This window comes from Strongylocentrotus purpuratus, unplaced genomic scaffold (genome assembly GCF_000002235.5).
Source record: "Strongylocentrotus purpuratus isolate Spur 01 unplaced genomic scaffold, Spur_5.0 spur5_scaffold_2, whole genome shotgun sequence".
Lineage (NCBI taxonomy): Eukaryota > Metazoa > Echinodermata > Echinoidea > Camarodonta > Strongylocentrotidae > Strongylocentrotus > Strongylocentrotus purpuratus.
Genome location: NW_022145605.1, coordinates 18,972,768 through 18,995,056, shown reverse-complemented (window position 1 = coordinate 18,995,056; position 22,289 = coordinate 18,972,768). Strand labels below are relative to the sequence as shown.

The 22,289-nt window shown below is 37.0% G+C and overlaps 1 protein-coding gene across 1 annotated transcript; it reads left to right on the top strand.

Moving 5' to 3' along the window:
• The first annotated feature begins 311 nt into the window (after nt 1-311).
• Nucleotides 312-17,202, top strand: LOC577163 (S-adenosyl-L-methionine-dependent tRNA 4-demethylwyosine synthase TYW1). The gene is made up of 17 exons (XM_030991892.1): nt 312-447; nt 870-991; nt 1,597-1,707; nt 2,339-2,437; nt 3,196-3,390; nt 4,253-4,352; nt 4,924-5,066; nt 5,720-5,863; nt 6,316-6,394; nt 6,819-6,871; nt 7,512-7,630; nt 8,804-8,913; nt 11,577-11,754; nt 12,494-12,629; nt 14,158-14,268; nt 14,645-14,812; nt 15,729-17,202. The coding sequence occupies exons 1-17, from the start codon at nt 381-383 to the stop codon at nt 15,948-15,950; spliced, it is 2,157 nt and encodes a 718-aa protein (XP_030847752.1). The 5' UTR covers nt 312-380; the 3' UTR covers nt 15,951-17,202.
• The last annotated feature ends 5,087 nt before the right edge of the window (nt 17,203-22,289 follow it).

Below are 22,289 nucleotides of genomic sequence, written 5' to 3'. Positions count from 1 at the left end.
AAAAAGCGAAGGCTGATTCGGCTGGGCTATGCAACCGATCGTTGACTATGCACTGCACTGACCCTTATCTTATTGCACGTGGAATTGAGCTACCACTAGCCAATACAAACTACACGCGTAGTGCATTGCCAAACATAATGTTTGCGGAATAAACATGAATACATGTTAAATTGTACTGTATTATAATTATTTTCATCATATCAAATAGTTATAAAAATACTTGGTTAGGATATAAAATTAAAAAATATATTAAATATGCCAGCAATATGATTTTAAATGTTAATTACAGGACTGAATCTATGTTTGAATGAGATAAATCTTAAATTAGCAACTCATCAATATTGTTTTGTTTACATGATTGATATGCGTGCCAAGTTAAAATGTGGAATAAACTACAATGGATTGGGCTTACTTATGTCGTCATTCTGATTCAAGAGAGTAATGCAAGTAAGTGACATACACCGAGCTATAATGCCATGATTTACTCGTAATCGTAAGAAAAAAATATTTCTGCAATCCCAAAATGCATTCAACGGTCCCACTCGTTAACTAATTTGTTAGTGGAATGCACTTTGACTTGAATTGGCGCAACCACACGTTTCTTTTCTTGTCTATGACTGTATATTATAGAGATCGAACTTGTGTTAATATCTACATGTAGCTTCTTGGAACGTCCCATATATCTTATATTTGATGTAACAACATGTATTTTATCAACTTTTTAGATTGAACAAAATTACAACCAGATAAATTTAGGCCTAGAATTTAGATAGACCCTAGATCTAGTCTAGTTTGAAAAATGATTAAGTCAGATAACTTTATAGTTTGAAAAGGTTTTAAAGTATGTGTATGTAATGTTTACATTGCAGGCAATGCTGATGATGACCGAGACATGTGGGCGTGGCAAGCTGGATGGCAATGGGTGTGGCTTGCTGTTGCTGTAGTGATTGGAATTGCTATCTTCAGTAGACAGAGAAAGACTAGCCAACAGGTATGACATCTTCTATATCACAATCTTCTCCTAGAGTCCTACTTCTCCTTCTCATTCTCCTCCTCCTCTTTCTTCTCCTTCTCCTCCTTCTCCTTCTCCTCCTTCTCCTTCTCCTTCCCCTTCTTCTCGTTCTCCTCCTTCTCCTTCCTCTTTAACTCCTCCTTCATCATTTTCTTCTTCTTCATTTTCTTCTTCTTCATCTTCTTCTCCTTCTTCTTCTTCTCCTTCTTCTTCTCCTTCTTCTTCTCCTTCTCCTCCTTCTCCTTCTCCTTCCTATTCCTATTCCTATTCCTATTCCTATTCCTATTCCTATTCCTATTCTCCTCCTCCTCCTATTTTTGTTTTAAATAGTTATGAATATAAAGTAGAGTCAGACTTTATTTCCAATGTAGATGAACTCAAACCTTTTCTGTAATTTTCTATGTTTGTTCTTTTAAATAGTGGAAAGTTACATTTAAGTAGAAGTTTCAAAATAAGTAAATTGAATGATTCAATTGCATTTTTCACAAATATAGTTATATCAGATGTAGCAGCCTACCTTCCTGTATTCTGCATCGTTCTCATCTGCATTTCTTTTCTTTTCTTCTTCTTTATTTTGTTAACAGGCTGACAAAGAGAGTAGACAGAACAAGTCTACATCTCCAGTAGATCCACAGGCTTCCCTGGATGTAACCAGCATCAAGATCTTCTATGGCACTCAAACTGGTACAGCAAAGGTATAACAAAAATTAAAATAAAAATTGAATATTTACGGTATTATTTAAGTAGAAAAAAGATTATGATTCTTCTCTCCTGCCCATGTTTTTTTTAATGATGCCCCTTGAACAGTATATCCTTTTTTGTTTAAAAAAATAAGTAGTTTCAGATTTGGAATTGCAAACATAAATGATATTGATTTAGATGATGACAATTTGAACATGTAAAAGAGTTTAGAACATAAGTTCTGTATACACTGTATGAACTCGTAAGGAATCACTATGTGCATTGAAAAAAAAAAATCATAATAAAAGTAACAAATTAGATTTTATTTGGCATAGTAGCAACCAGTAGAAAGGCTTGCTGACCTTGGGATTATAACCTAACATGGCATCTTACTGTAGATGTATGTTTTAATGACAATTTTGAAGTTAAGTTCAAGAAAAAATAATATTATTTTTTCTTGTTAAGCAAATATGAATTGATGCTAACATGTACATGTACCTGTATGCACCTGTATTGTCTTATTTTCTTAACAGTTTAAATGGTCTCCAGAGTAGTATTATCTTGATTGGCTGGTTTGTTGTTGTTGTTGTTGTTTTACTCTCACTCTGACACTCAAGTTGTTTTATTGTTTAATTCTATTCATAGAATCTTGCTGCCCAACTTGCCAAGGATATTCCTGACACAGTGAACACAGATGTAATTGATCTGAAGGAGTTTGATCCAGAGAAACATGTTTTATTAGATGTAAGTCAAAAATGATGCTGTTGTGTAAAGACAAAAGCAAATTCCAACAGGTAAATGTGCATTTGACACCTGTGCATGGAAATGACTCAGAGCCACTTTATTCAGACATTTACAAGCGTAAATTTATTCAAATTCTTTTCATGTAGGTAATCCTTTATACTTTCTATAGAAGTTCCTCAGAAATATCAATATATTTTTCAACAAATCACTGACGAGTATTTACATCAATGACAGCTGCCTGGTTGGAATATAGACTAAGCTAGAGTCTAGATTTTACTAGCTTCTGAACTATCTCTTGTGATGGTGTGCAACTGTTCTGTGCTGCTTACTGCACATTACATACTCTGCCCTAACTAACTTGGCACACTGAAAGTTAACTGAGTCCAAAGTAACCTGTTCATTTTTTGTCACCAAAATTCTTGAGGTTTCTTAAGTTTTTGAAATGATAGTAAAAATCAATAATGACTATCTTTTTTGTATTCTTCAAACCTTAAGAATTCTTCATGATATTGTGGATGAGAACTTTCACCAGAGTAACCCCTAATCCATATTTTATGCATGTCAGTACGACACACAATTGCTTCTCCACAATACAAAATACTGAAACTTGTCATTCACACAGGTAGTTTATATACTAGTTATATACATTTATTTCATGCATAAAACTATCTAAAAATAATTGCCACATTATTAATCATTACCGGTAATTAATTATTAATATTCGCCTATTTTTCTTCTCTCTCTTCTCTCTCTCTCAGCAAGATGAGCAGACAGTGTGTGTATACATCCTCTCCACCTATACGGACGGTGAGCCGCCTGAGGGTGGGGCGTGGTTCTGTCGATGGCTCCACGAATCAGTCAATGACTTCAGGGTGCCCGGGACACTGCTCAAAGGACATCAGTTTGCAGTCTTTGGACTTGGAAACTCACTTTATCAAGATCACTACAACACAGTGAGTATGGGTGGCTTAATTGATGATTTATTATTTTGAATATTGACTATTTTGAGCAACAACTTTAGCCCAGAGGTTCATTTGGATGAACCTGGAAATTAAACTTTTAAAATGAACCGGTAACATTGTTGAAGGTTGATGAAAAAATGGATAATTTTTGTATGAACAAAATTTTACTTATTATATTCCTTCTATTATACTTACGCTCTAACATACTAAAAATCCTGAAAGATATTTATGGTTTTCTTTGATGGTGTCTCCTCACAACCATTTTTTAATTTTACCAACCTTGTTTTACATGAAAAAAGACTTTAAACAGGCTTTTAAAAATCATTCGAATGTTTGGAATAGTATATAGAGCCAACTCATTGTTTTGTGACGATTAACATTCACCTATCTAAATTTCAATTAAACTATACTAATATAGTTGGGAGAATAAAGGAATCCATCAAAACAGTTTTTCCAAAGTTTTACCATCTTTAATTGTGCATCTAGCATTGAAGGCACTTCCTTAGCACCATTTTCTATCATCTGAACAATGTTACCAGGTCCCTATAAAGGGTTGAATGAAAGAGCTGTTTCTCTTTGTTTTGGTATCATTAGCTCAATAATGTTTTTGTTTTACAGAACAAGTTCCTCTGACAAATTTTGGGCATTGACAAAGATTACATATTGCAGCAATTTTTAGAGTATGAATGGAGAAAATAGTTGACCAGTGTTTTACTCTGGTGCATTAATATTACATGATTTAATTTGTTATTAATGTTATAATCATTTTATGCCATTTGTCTTTTGTTTAATTATTTTAGTTTTATTAATGTTTCCTTATGTGTCATTTGGATCCTTTTTTTGTTTCATGTAGGTCAGTAAGAAGGTTCATCAGTGGCTGATAGACTTGAGTGCCAGGCCTTTGCTTCCAGTAGGAGAAGGGAATGGCAATGTGGCAGCAAGCAAGCATGGAGGTGAGTTTCTAATAGGGACTGGTGCTCACAGACTAGCAATAATATACTGTCAAATTTATCTGAAAAGGCCACCCAAGGGGAACAGAGAAAATTCGCCACTCTAGACAGGTGCTCTTTCTTAGAAAGGTTCTTTAAAGGTAAAGACCAGTATTGGAAACGCCCCAATTTCAAAAAATGAAATGGAAGCTCTCATTACCAATCATGTGAAAGAATATGTTTTGACTAATACATGATGAGAGATATAGGGTAGTCCCATATACATCTTTCTGTGTAGTGCTTGTAACTTTACGAAGAATGGGCCAAATTTCTTATCATTTTGATGATTCCAGAACCTTGCAGATGCTAGATGCTAGATGATCAACCTTTTTTGATCGATTCCACAACGTTTCTTTCACAATGCAATCGCATGACCATAACTGGTCTTTACCTTTAACTACTTTTTCATTTTCATTCAACAGTAATGTTGAACCACAAAATGCATATTTTAAGTAACAAAATAAATTTCTTCCTTTTCAGTTATATTATACACTTAAAAATGGTAAAATACAAACAATTCTATTACATTTGACAGGTACTGAAGCAGACTTTGCTGCATGGAAATCTGATTTTCTCCAGGCTGTACTGAAGTGTGATGGAAGTGGTGATAAATCTTGCAGTTGTAATCAGAATGGAACATGTCAATCAAGCGTCATAGGTCAAATGTCATTAGAACAGGTAAGTTATTGAAGAGTGAGACAATTTTGATGTTTTCAATTTTCAGTATGTAGAGATTTTTATTTTCATGTTTTAGTATTTGTGTTCCATCCATGAATCTCCCAATCTCTCTTCGCCATTTTTGTATTGCTATATTAGAAGCAGAGAAAATGTATGGCTGTATTAAAGCAGGGAGATGGGATTAAAGTCCTATCATCTGGGCAATGTAGTAAAGGATTTTTGTTTTTATTCACATGAGCTATGATGTGTTTTTTTTAATGAGAGTTCTTGTTGGTCAAATACTGCTGCTTCAAATAAGTGGGCTTGGGGGAAAAGAGAGATAGAGGAAGGCAAAGAGTACTATCGGTGGATAGTGTGCAGAGATGGGTGGAGGAGAGAGTAGTGTCAGACCAAAGAGTAGAGTCCATTTCAAAGGCTAAAAAAGAGGGTGTCGCTGAACAATGTGATCACCAAAGTCAATAGATTTGTTACAGTAACGGGAGAGAGAGAGAGAGAGAGAGAGAGAGAGAGAGAATATATATTTTTATCTATGCAATGGCCCCAAGCCTTTCAGTTTTTAATAATAATAGTTCACAAATGTAATGTAATTATCTACCCCCCCCCCCCAACTCTGCAAACATGTGATGATATGTGACAGTTATTCTTTTGTTTAGAACACTGTGACTCCTGAGCGTGACGGCGGTGGTGAGGAGAAGGCAGACGATGGTCTGGACAGTGACCAGGAAGATCCTGATGAGATGGATGTCATTGATGTCGAAGACCTGGGCTCCGTCATGAACAAGATGAAGAATGCCAAGGTATGTGTGTTCTTAGTTTCCGATTTTGTATATATTTTTTTTTGTGAGGGGGGGGGGGGGGTGTTATAATTCATGATTTTTCTAATGAGCAGTGAGTATGCAATAATCGGAATCACTTTTGTGTGGATGATATTTCTCACAAATTTTCTGTTATGGATTTTGTAGGTGTTTAGTTTGGTTTATATCCTTTTCTCTCTCTGATTTAGCATTCTCTTTTTCCTTTTGTGCATTGATTACTTTTTTTCCCTCAATTTTTCTGTTTACCCCCTTTTCTCTTACCCTTCACACTCATTGTATTTTCATATCTCCTGTTCTAATTTTTTCTTTTTCCCCATTTTGTTTGTTTGTTTGTTGTTGTTGTTGAAATTGATGAATTTGAATCAACAATTTGTCAGTTAGATTTAGTGTACCTAATGATTGAAAATTGTACATTCATTTTGATCACTTAACAGGCTATGAATGGTGTAAAACTGGGCACAGAGCCGAAGGAAATGGTAACACCGACCATCAGGAAAAATCTCACTAAGCAAGGTAAGCGTTCACTTGTAACATTTGAGAGAGAGAGAGAGAGAGAGAGAGAGAGAGATAGAGAGGCATACAAAAAGTTGAAATTTGGAGATAGTTGAAAAACATGAGAATGAGGGGAAAAAGAAGATTGAAGTTGAACCTCCTTTTTTTGAGGAATGAAATGGTGTGCTATTTTCAAATGGAGTCGATTTATAATACCTGTTCCTCTTATACAGCGAAAGCTAATGTATATGACAAAATTGTTTGTACTAATAAATTTGCCATGGAATAGTTTAACGCATTGAAATATAATGTGGCGAGAGTGAAGTATTGCTGAGTTAGGGATAAAAATGCTATTTTAGACCTCTTTCTGGATTTGATCCAATACTTTACTTGAGATCTCATGGCTTTATAATGTTTTTCTCGCTTTAATATAATCTGTTGACAGGTTACCGAATCATTGGTTCTCATTCTGGCGTGAAGCTATGTAGATGGACAAAGGTGAGTGATAGATGTCAAATAATTCTCTAAAAGCTTTGTTTGGTTGGGAGTCAGAAAGGCATTAAATGCAGTGGTTCGTTAAAGGAGAGTCAGCACCTTTTTAACTCTCAGCATAGGTAATAATGCTCACTTTCAAGAATAGGATAAATGGGAAGCTGTACCTTAAACTATCTATGTGCCAATCAGCACCAACGGCAAACAAAAGGTTAAAGATAAAGACCAGTTATGGTCATGCGATTGCATTGTGAAAGAAACGTTGTGGAATCGATCAGAAAAAGTTGATCATCTAGCATATAAGTATTGGTGTGTACTGCAAGGTTCTGGAATCATCAAAATAATAAGAAATTTGGCCCAGTCTTCGTAAAGTTACAAGCACTGTACATAGAAAGTTGTATATGAGACTACGCACACGTGCGCGACACGTGCGTTTATCTCTCACACACCAATAGATAAACTAGTTCACCAAATATATCAATTAGTAGGCGGTTTCCCGGCAAAAATGTTATCATCATGTATTATTCAAAACATATTCTTTCACATGATTGGTAATAAGAGCTTCCATTTCATTTTTGAGAGGGGGGCGTTTCCAAAACTGGTCTTTACTTTTAATGTCTCGATCATTTTCTTGTTCATTGTACAGAGCATGCTTCGTGGTAGGGGAGGATGCTACAAGCACACCTTCTATGGTATTGAGAGTCATCGATGCATGGAGACAACACCCAGTCTGGCATGCGCTAATAAATGTGTCTTCTGTTGGAGGTGGGTAATAACAATAATAATGATAGGGTATAGTAGATGAAGAATTTAATTCCAAAAGGAGCTAAATGCATTTTTGTAACTTCAGAGAAAAAAGGAATCGTTTACCAGATTTTGTACAGGCGTCTATGGAAAAGTAATATTCGATGGTGTATTTTTTCATAATTGCTCCCAAAGTTTAGGTAAATATTTTTGTTGAAAGACAGGTACTTTAGTGAACAATGTTCTGATATCTATAATTTGATTTTCATAAAAAGTGGATTTAGGTCCTTTTGGAATTAAGCTCTTCATATGTAGCTCATTTTCCACATACATGTTCAATTTTTTTGCAATTATGTTGTTAACAGAAGAGGCAAGTGGGGAAATATTTTGGAAGGTATTAAGATATTGCAGGTTGCAAATAAATCTGGGTAGGTTATTGCACAGTTTGGGAGCAGCAGTTGTGTTTGCTCTTTCACCAAGTGTAACATCCTGGGAGGCTGATGGTTCAGCGTGATGCCTTGCAAGGAGCGCGAGAGGAGTAGCAGGATGGTTGCCTGATAGTTATAAGTACTAATAATACACATTACATGTTGGCTGCTGTAAAATCGAAAGCGTTTGCAACATGAACAGTATAGCCTTTTCTCTTCCTAAACGGAAACAGGTTGTCCTCATTAAGAAACATTAATGCCCCATTAAAACAATGAAACAAGCTATCAAAACTAAAATATGACTCCTGCTTACAGTAATTAGGGATGATTCTGTATTTATGTGTTATTTGTTTAATGTAGAACATAATCTAAACATACTTTTATGTTTTGCTCTTTTGTAGCATATCCAAGGGTAAAATCCATATGCTTCTTTAACAGTGGGGCTGGGGGAGGTGGAGGGGGGGGGGGGGGGTAGGCATAGATGTCCATTAGCGACAAGGAAATAAAATCAACGACAAAAAAAGCACTTAGGTGTCTATTTTTGTTGTATTACAAGATAAAGCTGATATATATATAAATATGTGCGGTATTTTTTTTTTTTTGGGGGGGGGGGTGGGTGGGGGCAGGGCATATTCCCTGTACCTCTCCCCATCTGCCAATGTAGACCAATTGTCCTCAATGGCTCGTTAATTCGAAAACAAATATCAGTTAAGGTACAAGGAGCATGCAGATAGCCATTTGTCTTTTTTTTTTTATCTCCTTGCAGGCACCATACAAACCCGGTAGGTACAGAGTGGAAATGGCAAATGGACGATGCTGAGTCCATCGTAGAGGGAGCCCTAAAGAACCATTACAACTTGATCAAACAATTCAAAGGTATGATTGTTTTACTAATTTCTGTTCCCTGACCGTTGTGATTTTCTGTATATTCCTGAATAATTCAAGATTGAAATCATTGTACTTGATATAGCGGATGCTTATAAAGATCTGAAATTTCAAGAACGATAGAGCCTAATCCCTCTAGCTGTCTATGCAAGCCTTTTGTTAAGTCAAAGCAGACCGGGAGCCAATTATCTGAAAAAGCGGCTCCTGGTCCTAAAATTTTTTAAAGAACCGGGAGCCGTTTTCCAGGACCAGGAGCCGTTTCCAAAATTGATGAAAATTGGTATTCTTTTAAATTATTTGTTTACCTTACCTTTTATTTATACATACCGGCACGGTAGTTTAATTTCTTGTTTAAATTTTGAGCACTCTAATATTAAATCACTCATGCCTTGGATAAATCTGTCATTTGTAGTTGTTGTGGTTCATGTTTAAAAACTATTTTTATGCCGTTAAATGTCAAAAATTGAAAAATGTTACAGTTAGGAAGGGGGGAATTAAATTATTTTTATTTAAAAAAATTGTTAAGTTTTAGGCTATCAAATAATAAATAAACATGCAATGCTGGGATTATTTTGTCATTTGGAGTTGTTGTAGACCATGTTTTTGTTAATATGAAATGCCATTTCATGACTTTGAAATGAATAATATAAGTCTAAGAATAGAGGCAAAACATGCGAGCCACCATCTTTTTAGACAATATTTAAGCATATTTTTAGGTGAAAAAACAGATTTTGCCTGGTTTACGTTTTATGTTATTTTCCCTATAAAATGCTATTGCAATCATGTTTCTTTGAATAAAAACGCATTCAATCTTTGAGAGCGGCCGACCTGTCACTTTAAAAAAAAATATTTAAAAAAATTTTTTTTTTAAATGATTTGTTAAATATATTTACATATTTTATCAGAAAAATCCATTATTCAAAACATCACAGAAATTTAGTCAATGAGTACGAAGGTTGCTGAATTGTGACGCAACACACGATGATGTTCTATGCCGAAGTTGCAGCACCCATTGCATGGTGCTTAATTGCGGTCGAATCAAGGCAAGTCTGGAGTTGCAATCAACTTTGTACATAAAGTCAATGCATCAGCAGGTCCAGTGTTTGTTTTTCATTTGACTTTTTGAAGATACCATCACATTCGAAGGTACCATCACATTCAACAATTATTCATCGAATCCGCTTTGGAGTCCTTGGACTTAACCAAGATCTCCTTAGATTGAGAATTCATGCTACTGGTTTCTGTAATAGATGCCCCAGTGAAATAGAGACTGTAAAACATTTTTTAGTACATTGCCCTAACTATATTATAGAAAGGGCTTGTTTTTAACAGAAATAAACGAATCCCAACCGGAAAAAAATTATGGAATACTTAAAAAAGAGTGAGTCCAGTATACAAAAAGCTGTAGTACGGTTCGTTCACAGAACGAAACGGTTCCCTATCAGGAAGTAATACCTCCCTTGATGAACAGTAAAACATAATACAATACTATAAATATGCTAAATTACACTAGTACATTAAAAATATAATAACATAATGTAATAAGAAAATAAAATAAGAACAGTAAAACATAATACAATATTATTATATGTTAAATTACACTCAGGACATTAAAAATATAATAACACAATGTAATAAGGAAATAAAATAAGAACAGTAAAACAATATTATAAATATGCTAAATTACACTCAGTACATTAAAAATATAATAACATAATGTAATAAGAAAATAAAATAAGAAAAAGTAGTAATGATAAATGGTATGATAAGATTATTGAATATAGAGGCTTGTGTAGGTACTATCTTATATACATATTTATGTATGGTGTGTATGTGATATAACAAATGATCTGCACGTACTGTTAAGAAACACTAACAAAGCCCATGAATGTTTTGCTTACGATATTATTTTTTGATACTATCTTGAAATATAGATAAATATAAAACAAAATAGATATATTTTTCAAAAATACAAAAATGAGAGATATAAATCGCCCGGCGCCCGGTTAATAAAATGCTTGGACTGTCTATGATTATGGTTTTATCCAAGTATTCTTTGGACCTTGAACCTTAAAGGTTTAATCCCTTTTTGAAGTTCCTTGAAGCTATTTTGGGATGGCAAAAATGCTGTGTGTTGATGAGGGTTGTCATGGTGACTACCCCTTCCTTTGCTTTGGTCAAAGGGCTAATTCATCTAATCATCTATTTGACACATCTCATTATTTTATGTGATAAATATTGTAAATTAGAAACACCTTGCTTTGAAATAAAAATTGAAAATCTATACTGATGATGGCCAAACGCAGAAAAGATCAATTATTACTGACTTCTTCCATCCCCTTGAGGTTGTTTTACAGGCCTGATAATTACCTGATTTAAATCGGTTTCCCGATTTTATCCATATTTTCCCCTTATTTTCTCTATTCTTTCCTATTTCTTCCCAATTTTCTTACTCAAAAGGGGGGAATGTTGTTGGATGCCATTTTTTCCCCCAAATCCTCTTCTTTTTTTTTTTACTCAATGGTGGCGTGGTTGAGGGTAAAAAAAAAGCCTTTTTTTGGTGCTCACTATCACCCCTGGTTTCAGCTGTTCAACTTAATGCATACTGCACCACTCCTTAAATTTGTACCATTCTTGAACCGTCAAATCACCAGGAGTTCCCGGGGTGAAGCCAGAGAGGATGAAGGAAGCCATGAAGGCGCAACACTGCGCCCTTTCCCTGGTAGGTGAGCCCATCATGTACCCCAAGATCAATCGTCTAGTAGAACTCCTCCACAAGGAGCAGATCTCCACCTTCCTCGTCACCAACGCTCAGTTTCCGGACGCAATCAAGTGAGTCCAGGGACCCGTTTCACAAAGCCTTTTTTCAATGACAAATGACAAAACTCAGTGACAAATCTGCTGACAACCAGTCAGAAGCAAGGATTTCAGTAGCTTATAACACAAACTGTCATTTGTCACTGATGACAAGTTTTGTGAAACACCCCCCCCCCCCCCCCCCCCCCCCTGGTCCAGTCTGTACCAATTTCAGGAAATGGCCAGCAGGAAGTACCTTGCTGCATCTGACATTTTGATTTTTGAATGGACACCAACTTACTTGATTTTCAACACTCATAGGTATTATTTTGATAGTTATAACTAGATTCTCTCAGAAAGAAACAACCGTATTTAAAAAAAAGTTGTATTAGTACAGGTTCAAACCTTTTGACAATGTATTATCAGGCTGAATCAAGTTCATGATAGAAATTTAATATTTGACTGTGCTTTTGTCAACTGTCTCAAAACCTTAATATATTTACGATACTAGTTTGATGTCAGCATTGGAATTTCAGAATACACATTTTTCTTTGCCTGAAATTTAAGAAAGAAATATTCACATATATTGACAAATATGACCGAACTTTTCAATTGTGGTAACTTATTGAATTTATATTACAGTAACTAACTCAATATTCATAAATTTTAACAGTGATACTTCAATATCCCAGATATGACTGAACTTTTCTATGACGGTAGCTAACTCAAATCCAGGAAGTAATATTGAAATGTCTCTCCACCATTCGATTCCTAGGAACCTCTTGCCAGTCACTCAGCTGTACGTGAGCGTTGATGCTAGCACCAAGGAGAGCTTGAAGAAAGTAGACCGGCCTCTCTTCAGAGACTTCTGGCCTAGGTTCCTGGAGAGCCTCAAAGCCCTATCTGATAAGGTGAGAATGACATGATTAACTCTTATCCTGCTGTAATGAATACAGTCCAGTGCCACAGGGCTAATCCCCATTGTGCCAAGCCACAAATCCCACCTGTGCCAAGTTTATTTTGAGATAATCTGATAATCTGATGGTGCGATCAATAGCGTGTACCAAGCACTCAGCATAGTACAATGAGCATGAACAATAATTGCTATTACGAATGCCAGCATGCATGCATAAAGCAGCTAAGCTGTGGCTCGCTCGCTTGAATTAAGCAGCCAAATGATAGCGTGCTCGCGTGTACAAAGCACTATAATGGTAGCGTGCATGCAGCCTTATGGCAGGATATGAGTTAAATGTCAGGTTTTTTTTCTCCACCGTAGTATAAACAAAACTTGTGAATTTGTACTTCATACAAATATAGAATATTAGTATCCTGTACAATGTACTCTGTACCCTGAGTTAAGAGAGTGATTTTTCGTAAATTCGATACATGCTGATGTATGTAACTATTTATAAGGTTTCAACATTTTTAGGGTTCAGTTGATAAAGTAGAGTACAGTCTTTTTGACAAGGATGAAATATTCCTTCATCATCTGATACTGAAATCTCAGTTTCATCTCATTGTCTACAGCAGTAACAATTTGTCCTCTGTAGATCTTCAGTATTTAACTCAAGCCCTTACTTAGACCAGAATCTGGCCAATTTAATTTAGATGTCCAATGCAACCTCTCCCTGCTTACTTGCTGCCAGCCAAAGATGGCGTGATCCTTAAATTCGGCTGGGCCATGGGGCTGGTGGGCGTTTGAGTTGGTTCATAGCTCCATCTTCAGTGGCTTGAATCAAGTGTAGGGAAATATAAAGAACCGGCCAGATTCTGGACTAGCCCTCACCATGTAGTGTAAACTTTATCAGTGTAAGAGATCCTAGAAGGTCTTGGGAATCATCTTTTTACTTTTATAGCAATTTCTGGGGTAATAGTGAAGTTATTGCTGTGAATGGGAATTTATGTTGTAAATTAGATAGCAATTATGTAGTGCAAAGGTGCCCCCCCCCCCCTGCTTCTTCAGTCAATGACGTATTGTTTCCCTCCATTTGGGGGGTATCTCTTACTCATTTGGAGTACCCCTATAGGGATTCCTATTGATTGGTTTCCCATCTTTTTGGGGTTGTCTCTATTACTCAATTAGAGTACCCCCTATAGGGATTCTCGTTGAACTCTTTGCGTGAGTGCATTTCTTTTGTGTTAGTGCTGGTATTTGGTGAATGCTATAGCAGGCACGCAAGCCATTGTAAGCTTTGTGATGTACATTTTGCATACTGAAGGATGAAATGTGGGCAGGCTTCTGTTTAAAGGCTGCGGTAATTGTACGAGCTGTGGATGGTAGCACCCATGTGTGGGCCAAATGTTTAGCGCTATGGCTAGTATTGGCCGAGGCTGTTTAACGATGAGAAAACAATAGACTCACCTTTAGAACTTCTGACTCTTGATGCACTATTTTGTTGTCAATTTATCTCGAACCCTTTCATTATCTTCGTGTTGCAGGGTCAGAGGACTGTTTACCGTCTCACTCTGGTCAAGGCATGGAACGACGAGGAGATACAGTCCTACGCCGACCTGGTACAACTCGGCAAACCAGATTTCATCGAGGTCAAGGTATGAACTCTCACCCCACTCTCATTCTGAGGGTAAAACCTCTTTGGAAGAAAAAAAAATGCTGCAGAAAAAGTAAATGAGATAAGCGAGTGTACTTCACATTTTTTTTCTCTTATAGTGCAACATCAGCGGATATGCCTAGAAGACATTGTCGCATGCAGCTATGTATTTTTCTTCCTTAGTTTGCTTCTTGCATTTACGTCCATTCAAAGTTTGAGGGGGTTTACTGTTTAATACTCTTTTCAAATAATTACAGTCAAGCACACAACAAAATTAAGTATACTTCAAACTTTTTAATTAAATGTTTCTATATTTGGTGGCACTTCAGTTTCAATTATTTTCTTCACCTTTCCATTTTTTATTTTATTTTTCCTAGGGCGTAACCTACTGCGGGGAATCAAAAGCCAGCACCCTCACCATGCAGAATATACCATGGCATGAAGAAGTGGTTCACTTTGTCCAGAAACTCATGGACCTTCTCCCTGAGTATGAGATTGCCTGTGAACATGAGCATTCTAACTGTGTCCTGACTGCCAATACAAAGGTGGGAAGATTTTTACGTCTTCTAAAAATATTCATTGTTTGTGTGTGTGATTGGCCCTCTTAAATAATAATAATATGGATATTTATATAGCGCCGGTATCCGCCAGGCTCTGACGGTCATGGTGCTTTACACATATTACCCTGGTTATAGCTGAGCTGCCAAAGTAATTAGCGCTCAAGCATATCAGGAACCCATTCACACCTGGGTGGAGAGTGGCAAATTTAGATTAACGTCTTGCCGATGGACATTAGTCCCTTTTTGCAGACTTGTGCAAACTTGTGCAAACTCCATGAAACTTGGGGAGTATTTCAAATGTATCCTTCAGATATCGTGTGTGTAATTTTACAATCATAGAATCAGAAACTTCTTTGTAAGAAGTGAAAATCCAGCGATGTTCTCCTATTGCCGTAGAGGGAGCTCTTCTCAAATAAACAGATATAACAGTCAAATTATTTCTGAATTACATTCAAATGTTTTTATTAGCCTAGAAAATGAATATCTCAAATTTTATTAACATTTAAAACCTATTTATTGAAAGCCAGTTTCCATTTTGATTTCTTTTGGTGGGAGGTCCCTAACAGACCTCTTCAATATACCATTGGATTCAAGGAACTTCAAGTTTCCAGGTCTGCGAAAGGGACAAACCATCTTGAATGGATTCTTTTGAATTTAAAGACCGTCTGTACTAGTTTGGCCAGGGGAGATTAGAACTCCCTGCAAGGTCACTGATGGGTGGTTATCTCATCAAATCAGCTCTCAAATAACATAAGAAAAAGGGGATCATGGGGGACCATCAGGCACCAATTAGGCATTGTTTGCTGTATAGAGGGCGCAAGTAGCTATAAGTAGTGCAGTGAGGCTTTAAAGAAGTAATCAATCTTTGAATGACGTGTGTTTTGACTTCTTTTTCTTGCAGTTCAAGAGGGATGGGGAATGGTGGACGTGGATCGACTACTCACAATTCCATGCGCTGATGGCTGAATACGATGCGAGCGGAGGAGAGAAGATATTCAGGGCGGAGGACTACATGGCAAAGACGCCCCCATGGGCCGTGTACGGGAGCAAAGAGCAAGGTTTCGATCCGGAGGAGACCAGATTTTACAGGAAAGGCAAGAAAAAAGACTTGGGTGGATGTTAAAGGCCCACTGCACTACCTGTAGCTACTTGCGCCCTCCATATAACAAACAATGCCTAAGCAGTGACCATTGGTCCCCCATGATCCTCTTTTTCTTATGTTAACTGAGAGCTGAGTTAACCGTAGTTAACCACCAGTGACCTTGCAGGGTGGTTTTATCCCTCCTGTAGACTAGTACTGATAAGCTTTAAACTGGACCTTCTCTTAGAGACTGACTCAGAGACAGGGGTTTTGGAGCAAGAAAAATGATTTCTTCAAAGGAAAGAAATCAGAATTTGTATACATGATGATGAGATTGTAAAGAAAAGAAACATTTTAACTGTGTATGCTTATGGAATATGGAAAGACCCTATTAGGAAGTGGAAAACTTGATAATGTCAAAACGTCAAGAATCATCATCTTCATTTAGTATCTGTTTTTTCAAAGAAGAGAAGCAATATTTTTAGGAAGGACAAAACCATCCTGATATTAAAAAAATGGCTGACTTGTTGAATTTCTCAGGTTTTATATCCCATACGCCTGTGTGAATTGAAGATCAACCTTTTCATTATGTTTTAAAGAGAACCAACAATTCTTAGTAGTGTAAAAGAGATTCTGTAATACAAAGACTACAAAGTTGTTTGGATACTAATAAATCCCAATTTATATTATGAATATTCATAATCAGCAGGAAATGTATTTATTAATGATACATTCAATTTCTTAATCATGGCGAATCAATGGTATTATTCTGTTCTTTTTGTGCCTTACGATGAATATTTCAACTGTGCTCATTTTTTAATGAATAGTACTTGCTTTTGTATATCTTGAACTAAGTGTGTAGAATTCTGACAGCCAGTGCGATATATGTAAAGTGGTGTTATGGTATATTAGTTAATTCATGTGGTTGAGGGTTCAAATCCCAGCCCGGCACTGACGTCCTTTGGCAAGACATTCATACGGATTTGCCACTCTCCACCCGGGTGTAAATGGGTACCTGGCAATCGCTGGGATAATAATAATAGCAGGATCCTCGGGAAGAACAGCACTGATGCTGATGAGGTTTCCATGGGTAAACAAAGTGATTACGGTACAATTAATATTATTACTAATGAAATTGATAGTCACTTTGTACTATCATGGAGGTATAACTTCTAGAGATGATCAATGTTAGCAATTATGGTGTCGGGTAGTTTTAATCTGTATATATATATCCTTTCATTTCAATTTCATTTTAGATTTCAAGGTTTATGAAAAAAAAGTTATTGATTGATTGATTCTAATTCATTCCATTTCATATCCATTGTTTGCACAATAAACAACATAGTTGACAAAGTAGGTTCAAAATTATGAAATGAAACAGGAACCTACTGGAAAGCATAGCTTGTTTGTTTGTAGGTTCCCAAGAATAAATATGATATGAACATTATTCTCATAAATCATTTTAAAGTGTCTTAATTTTTTACAGATCGTAATTTGTTTATAATAACTTACAACAAACAAAAGCAGAATTTCAATGAACTTGTAAAGAGTCTAGAAATACAATTTCAAATATAAATACATTTTTTGAAAATTTTAAGTTATTCAAATATATTTTTGAAAAAATTCATTTAGTTGAATAGAAAATATGGTTTGTGCAAGTTACACATATATGTACATGTGATATAAATCTTGCATTTTGAGCTCTTGGTTAAAGGATGTCTACATTGTAGAGAGATGTCCATGTACACTTTAAATTCACGTCCAACGTGATTATGTTCAGATCACAGTGTAGAAATTTGATTGATAAGATGTTGTACCTCTTTTACTTTTAACCTCTGTGTCAAATTATGTTCAGGAATTTAGAATTCCAAATTCACTTTTGTTCCATTGTTAATATGTCTTCATACGTTTTCAAAATCTAAGAGAGCTTTTATACCGAGTTTAACCCCAGTTTTCGCCAAGCTCATAATAAGTGAATTATTGTAGCCCTTTATATATGTGTGTAATCAATCTTTGCCCTTGCCATACAAAAAGGCCCTGTTTCATCAAACTTCTTATCAATACAAAGTTACAATAACTGTGCTATAAGCAACTGAAATCGTGGCATTTGATTGGCTAAGAGCAAATTTGTCATAGAAATCAAGCGTTTGTTATTGATAACAAGTTTTATGAAACAGGGTCCTGATCCAGTCAATACTCTCGAGATTACTCTCAGCATCTCATCTCAAATGGTTTTGCTTATTTGAGGAAACTAGTGTGAAGTTCTACTCATGTAATTACATTATGAAAGAAATTGTCTGCAAGCAGTTGGAAATATAGTTGAATGTAGATATTGATATCATGATTATTTTTCTTTCTCTTTTGCAAGAGGAATATTTTATCGCTTTCTCATCATTGTCACAGGGTATGTATTCTTGAAGGTATTCTGAGCAAACTCACAACACTTTACACATTATTTTGGTAGAGTCACACAAATAAATAACAGAAGAAGGAATACATAAATTTGTAATGCATGTATGTAATTGTATATGATATTATGGCAGGGACTTTGGAAATTTGTTTTATATTTTTTATTTTAAAGATTTTAAATCTTCATGTTTGATTGTGAGGATATATATTAGCATCTCAGTTTGTTGGTTATACAGTGACATATGTGATATGTCCAATAAGATATGTTTGGAAATCGATTTTATTTAGCTTTACCAGCTTTTTTGTATAGATACATTGTGAATCGTGATACATGGCATAGGCAGTATTTTGTTTCATTTTGAACGACAAACAATGGAATCCTGGGACAAAGGATCTGATGATATTATTTGTGCCAATATGTACAAGCTTTCTTGCTGTGCATGAATTATATTCTCTGAAATATTTAGGTGAGGCTTTGGAACAATGATGGGAGAAAATGACATGAGCAGGTACATTCCATCATAGGAATATGCATGATCTTGTGAAAATTTTGTTTCATTCAATATTTTTACCCTACATTGATGTTTCAAAAGAAAATGAGAACATTTGTGTTAAACAATATTTTTTTTTTTACATTGGTCTAGAATCCTTGTATTTAAACTTGATTTTTTACTTTATTATTTGTTCATTTATTCATCATAAGTTCATTGATTCTACAAATGCTATTTTTATTATTACTCCTATTAGATTTGAGAGATATTACTGCATTGGGTTAAAATAAACATTCTCAAAATAAGATGCAGATTGACGAGTCATTTATCAATAAGAGGATGAAGATGTGGAGATAACGATGGATAGAGAGATGATTCAGGGATATAATAGAAACAGAGAATGAGAGAGAGAGAGAGAGAGAGAGAGAGAGAGAGAGAGAGAGAGAGAGTGAACGAGGGAAGGGCATAGGGTGAGATAGAGATGAGAGAGAGAGAGAGAGAGAGTGAAAGAAGGAAGGGCATAGGGTGAGATAGAGATGAGAGAGAGAGAGAGAGAGAGAGAGTGTGTGTGTGTGTGTGAAAGAGGGAAGGGCATAGGGTGAGATAGAGATGAGAGAGAGAGAGAGAGAGAGTAAAAGAGGGAAGGGCATAGGGTGAGATAGAGATGAGAGAGAGAGAGTGAAAGAGGGAGGGGCATAGGGTGAGATAGAGATGAGAGAGAGAGAGAGAGAGAGAGAGAGAGAGAGAGAGAGAGAGAGAGAGAGTGAAAGAGGGAAGGGCATAGGGTGAGATAGAGATGAGAGAGAGAGAGAGAGAGTGTGTGAAAGAGGGAAGGGCATAGGGTGAGATAGAGATGAGAGAGAGAGAGTGTGAAAGAGGGAAGGGCATAGGGTGAGATAGAGATGAGAGAGAGAGAGTGTGAAAGAGGGAAGGGCATAGGGTGAGATAGAGATGAGAGAGAGAGAGAGAGAGAGAGAGAGAGAGAGAGAGAGAGAGAGAGAGAGAGAGAGAGTGAAAGAGGGAAGGGCATAGGGTGAGATAGAGATGAGAGAGAGAGAGAGAGTGTGAAAGAGGGAAGGGCATAGGGTGAGATAGAGATGAGAGAGAGAGAGAGAGTGTGTGAAAGAGGGAAGGTATAGGGTGAGATAGAGATGAGAGAGAAAGTGGGAGAGGGAGAACAAATAAAAGTAAGAAAGAGAGGGGGTGGACATACAGTGAACAGAAAGGGCATGTAACATAAAAAGCAATTGGGGCGAGAGGGAAAGGATACTGTATAAAAGAATTATATACTCTAGTCATAGACAGGGGTAAAATGACATGATAATCAAAACATAAGGGAAATTGAGATTTCAAGGAAGCTTTAAAGGAACAATGGTTCAAATTTTCCCCTTACCCCACCCCTCCCTGCATATTTAGGCTTCAGTATGAAGACGCCCCATTTGCGCGACATATTTATAACTCGACTGTTTCCACTATGCATGCATGTAGTCATCTACATAACATATAACTTGACGCAAATAAAAAAGTTTATTTATGGGTGATTTATGGGTGAAAAAGAGTGGAATGGTGAGCTGAGCATACAGAGAAGGAAGAGAGAAAGATAGAGAGGGGGAGAGAGAGAGAGAGAGAGAGACAGACAGACAGACAGAGAGAGAGAGGAAGGAGGGAGGGAAGAAGGACGGGGAGAGATAGACAGACAGTGAGAGACAGGCGCGGATCCAGGATTTCTTAGGGGGGGGGCCCAAATTTGAAATTATGCGAGCCAAATATTGGTACGTAATGGTGACCAGCAGTGACGTAATGCAGGGGGATGTAGGGAGGGGCGAGTTTCCCCCTCCCTCCTCCGCAAAGCGCGGAAGCTATATATGACGTTTCATTAAAGTATTAGAGAAAGAAGACAATTCGTTGTACCGTTCTCGACTCTTAATCCTTGTCTAAATTCAGCCCCCTCCCCCCTCCGCGCAGCGCGGAAGCTTTGACGTTTCATTAAACTATTAGTGAAAGAAGACGATTTGTTATAGCGTTCTCGAAAATTATCCTCGTTTGAATGCAATTTTTCCCTCCCGCGCGAAGCGCGGAAACTTTTACGTTTCATTAAATCATTGACGAAAGAAAACGATTCGTTGTACCGTTCTCGACTCTTAATCCTTGTCTTAATTCAGTACCCCCCGCCTCCCCCCTCTTGCGCGAAGCGCGGAAACTTTTACGTTTCATTAAATCATTGGAGAAAGAAAACGATTCGTTGTATCGTTCTCGACTCTTAATCCTTGTTTAAATTCAGCCCCCCTCCGCGAAGCGCGGAAGCTTTGACGTTTCATTAAATTATTAGAGATAGAAGAGGATTCGTTGTACCGTTCTCTATACTGTTAATCCTTGTCTTAGTTCAGTCCCCCCCCCCCCCCCCTCCGAGAAGCGCGATCCACCGGCGGGAAACTTGCAAATGATATCCCCTTTCTTTTCTTCTTCCTCTTTTTCCTTCCCTTTATCTCCTCTTACCCTTTCCCTTTCCTTCCTTCTCTCTTATTTTTTGATTGGAGGGGGGGGGGGTGCAACAGCCTGGGAGGCAAGGCCCTTTCGCCCCCCCCCCCCGATATCCTTCTTCACCCGTTTGCAAGGGTGAAAGTAAAAGCGAAAAAAGTGGACACTCTCACATGGCTTCCATGGATGCCGTCTTTGTTTTCTTTTTGCCTTCTTCTTACTCCTTGACCGTTCGCGCATATTTTTTTTTACACAATTGTTTAGCCATATATAGTACATGTGCAAGCACGTATACCCAGGGAAGGGAAGGTAATAGAAAAGGGAAAACAAAAAAAAATACATAAGGAGAGTGCAGAGGATATGGAGAAAGAAAGACAAAGAAATACATAACGGAAGAGAAGAAGTCAGGGCTTTTAGGCACCAAATTACGCATCTAGGGACCCGCCTTAGGCCCCTTGGTGGAGTCCAGAGGGCAGAGCCCCCGAAAGCTCAAGGACTTTAGGCAATTAATTACGGCCAGATGAGCAAACAGGGGCCCGCCTTAGGGCCCTTGGTGGGTTCCAGGGGGTAGAGCCCCCGGGAGCTCATGGAAAAATACTGCCATTTTAAAATAGCAATACTTGTAAATCACTGGTATCAAATTAAAAATAACCCATGTTTAAATTGTATTGGGGGGGGGGTTACTGCCCCCCCCCCCATCAGTACGCCAGTGAAAGAGGCGGAGGTGACGGAAGGGACTACCCCCATAAAGCTGTATGATAAGTCTTATATGTAAACCCCTCGCAGGTTTTTGAAGTTTTGTTGTGTTACAAAATTACATTCTTTAGCAAAACTACAGCAAAAAAACAAGCAATATACTTTTTTCACGCTTCACTTTTACTTCGCCGATATCTAGTGTGCAGTCCGAAGGATTGTAAATATTTACTAGGTAAATTTTAGTAAGTACTGAGCAGGAAGGGACTTCTTAAAAGAGCAAGCTGAATATTCATTTTTGGAACACTGA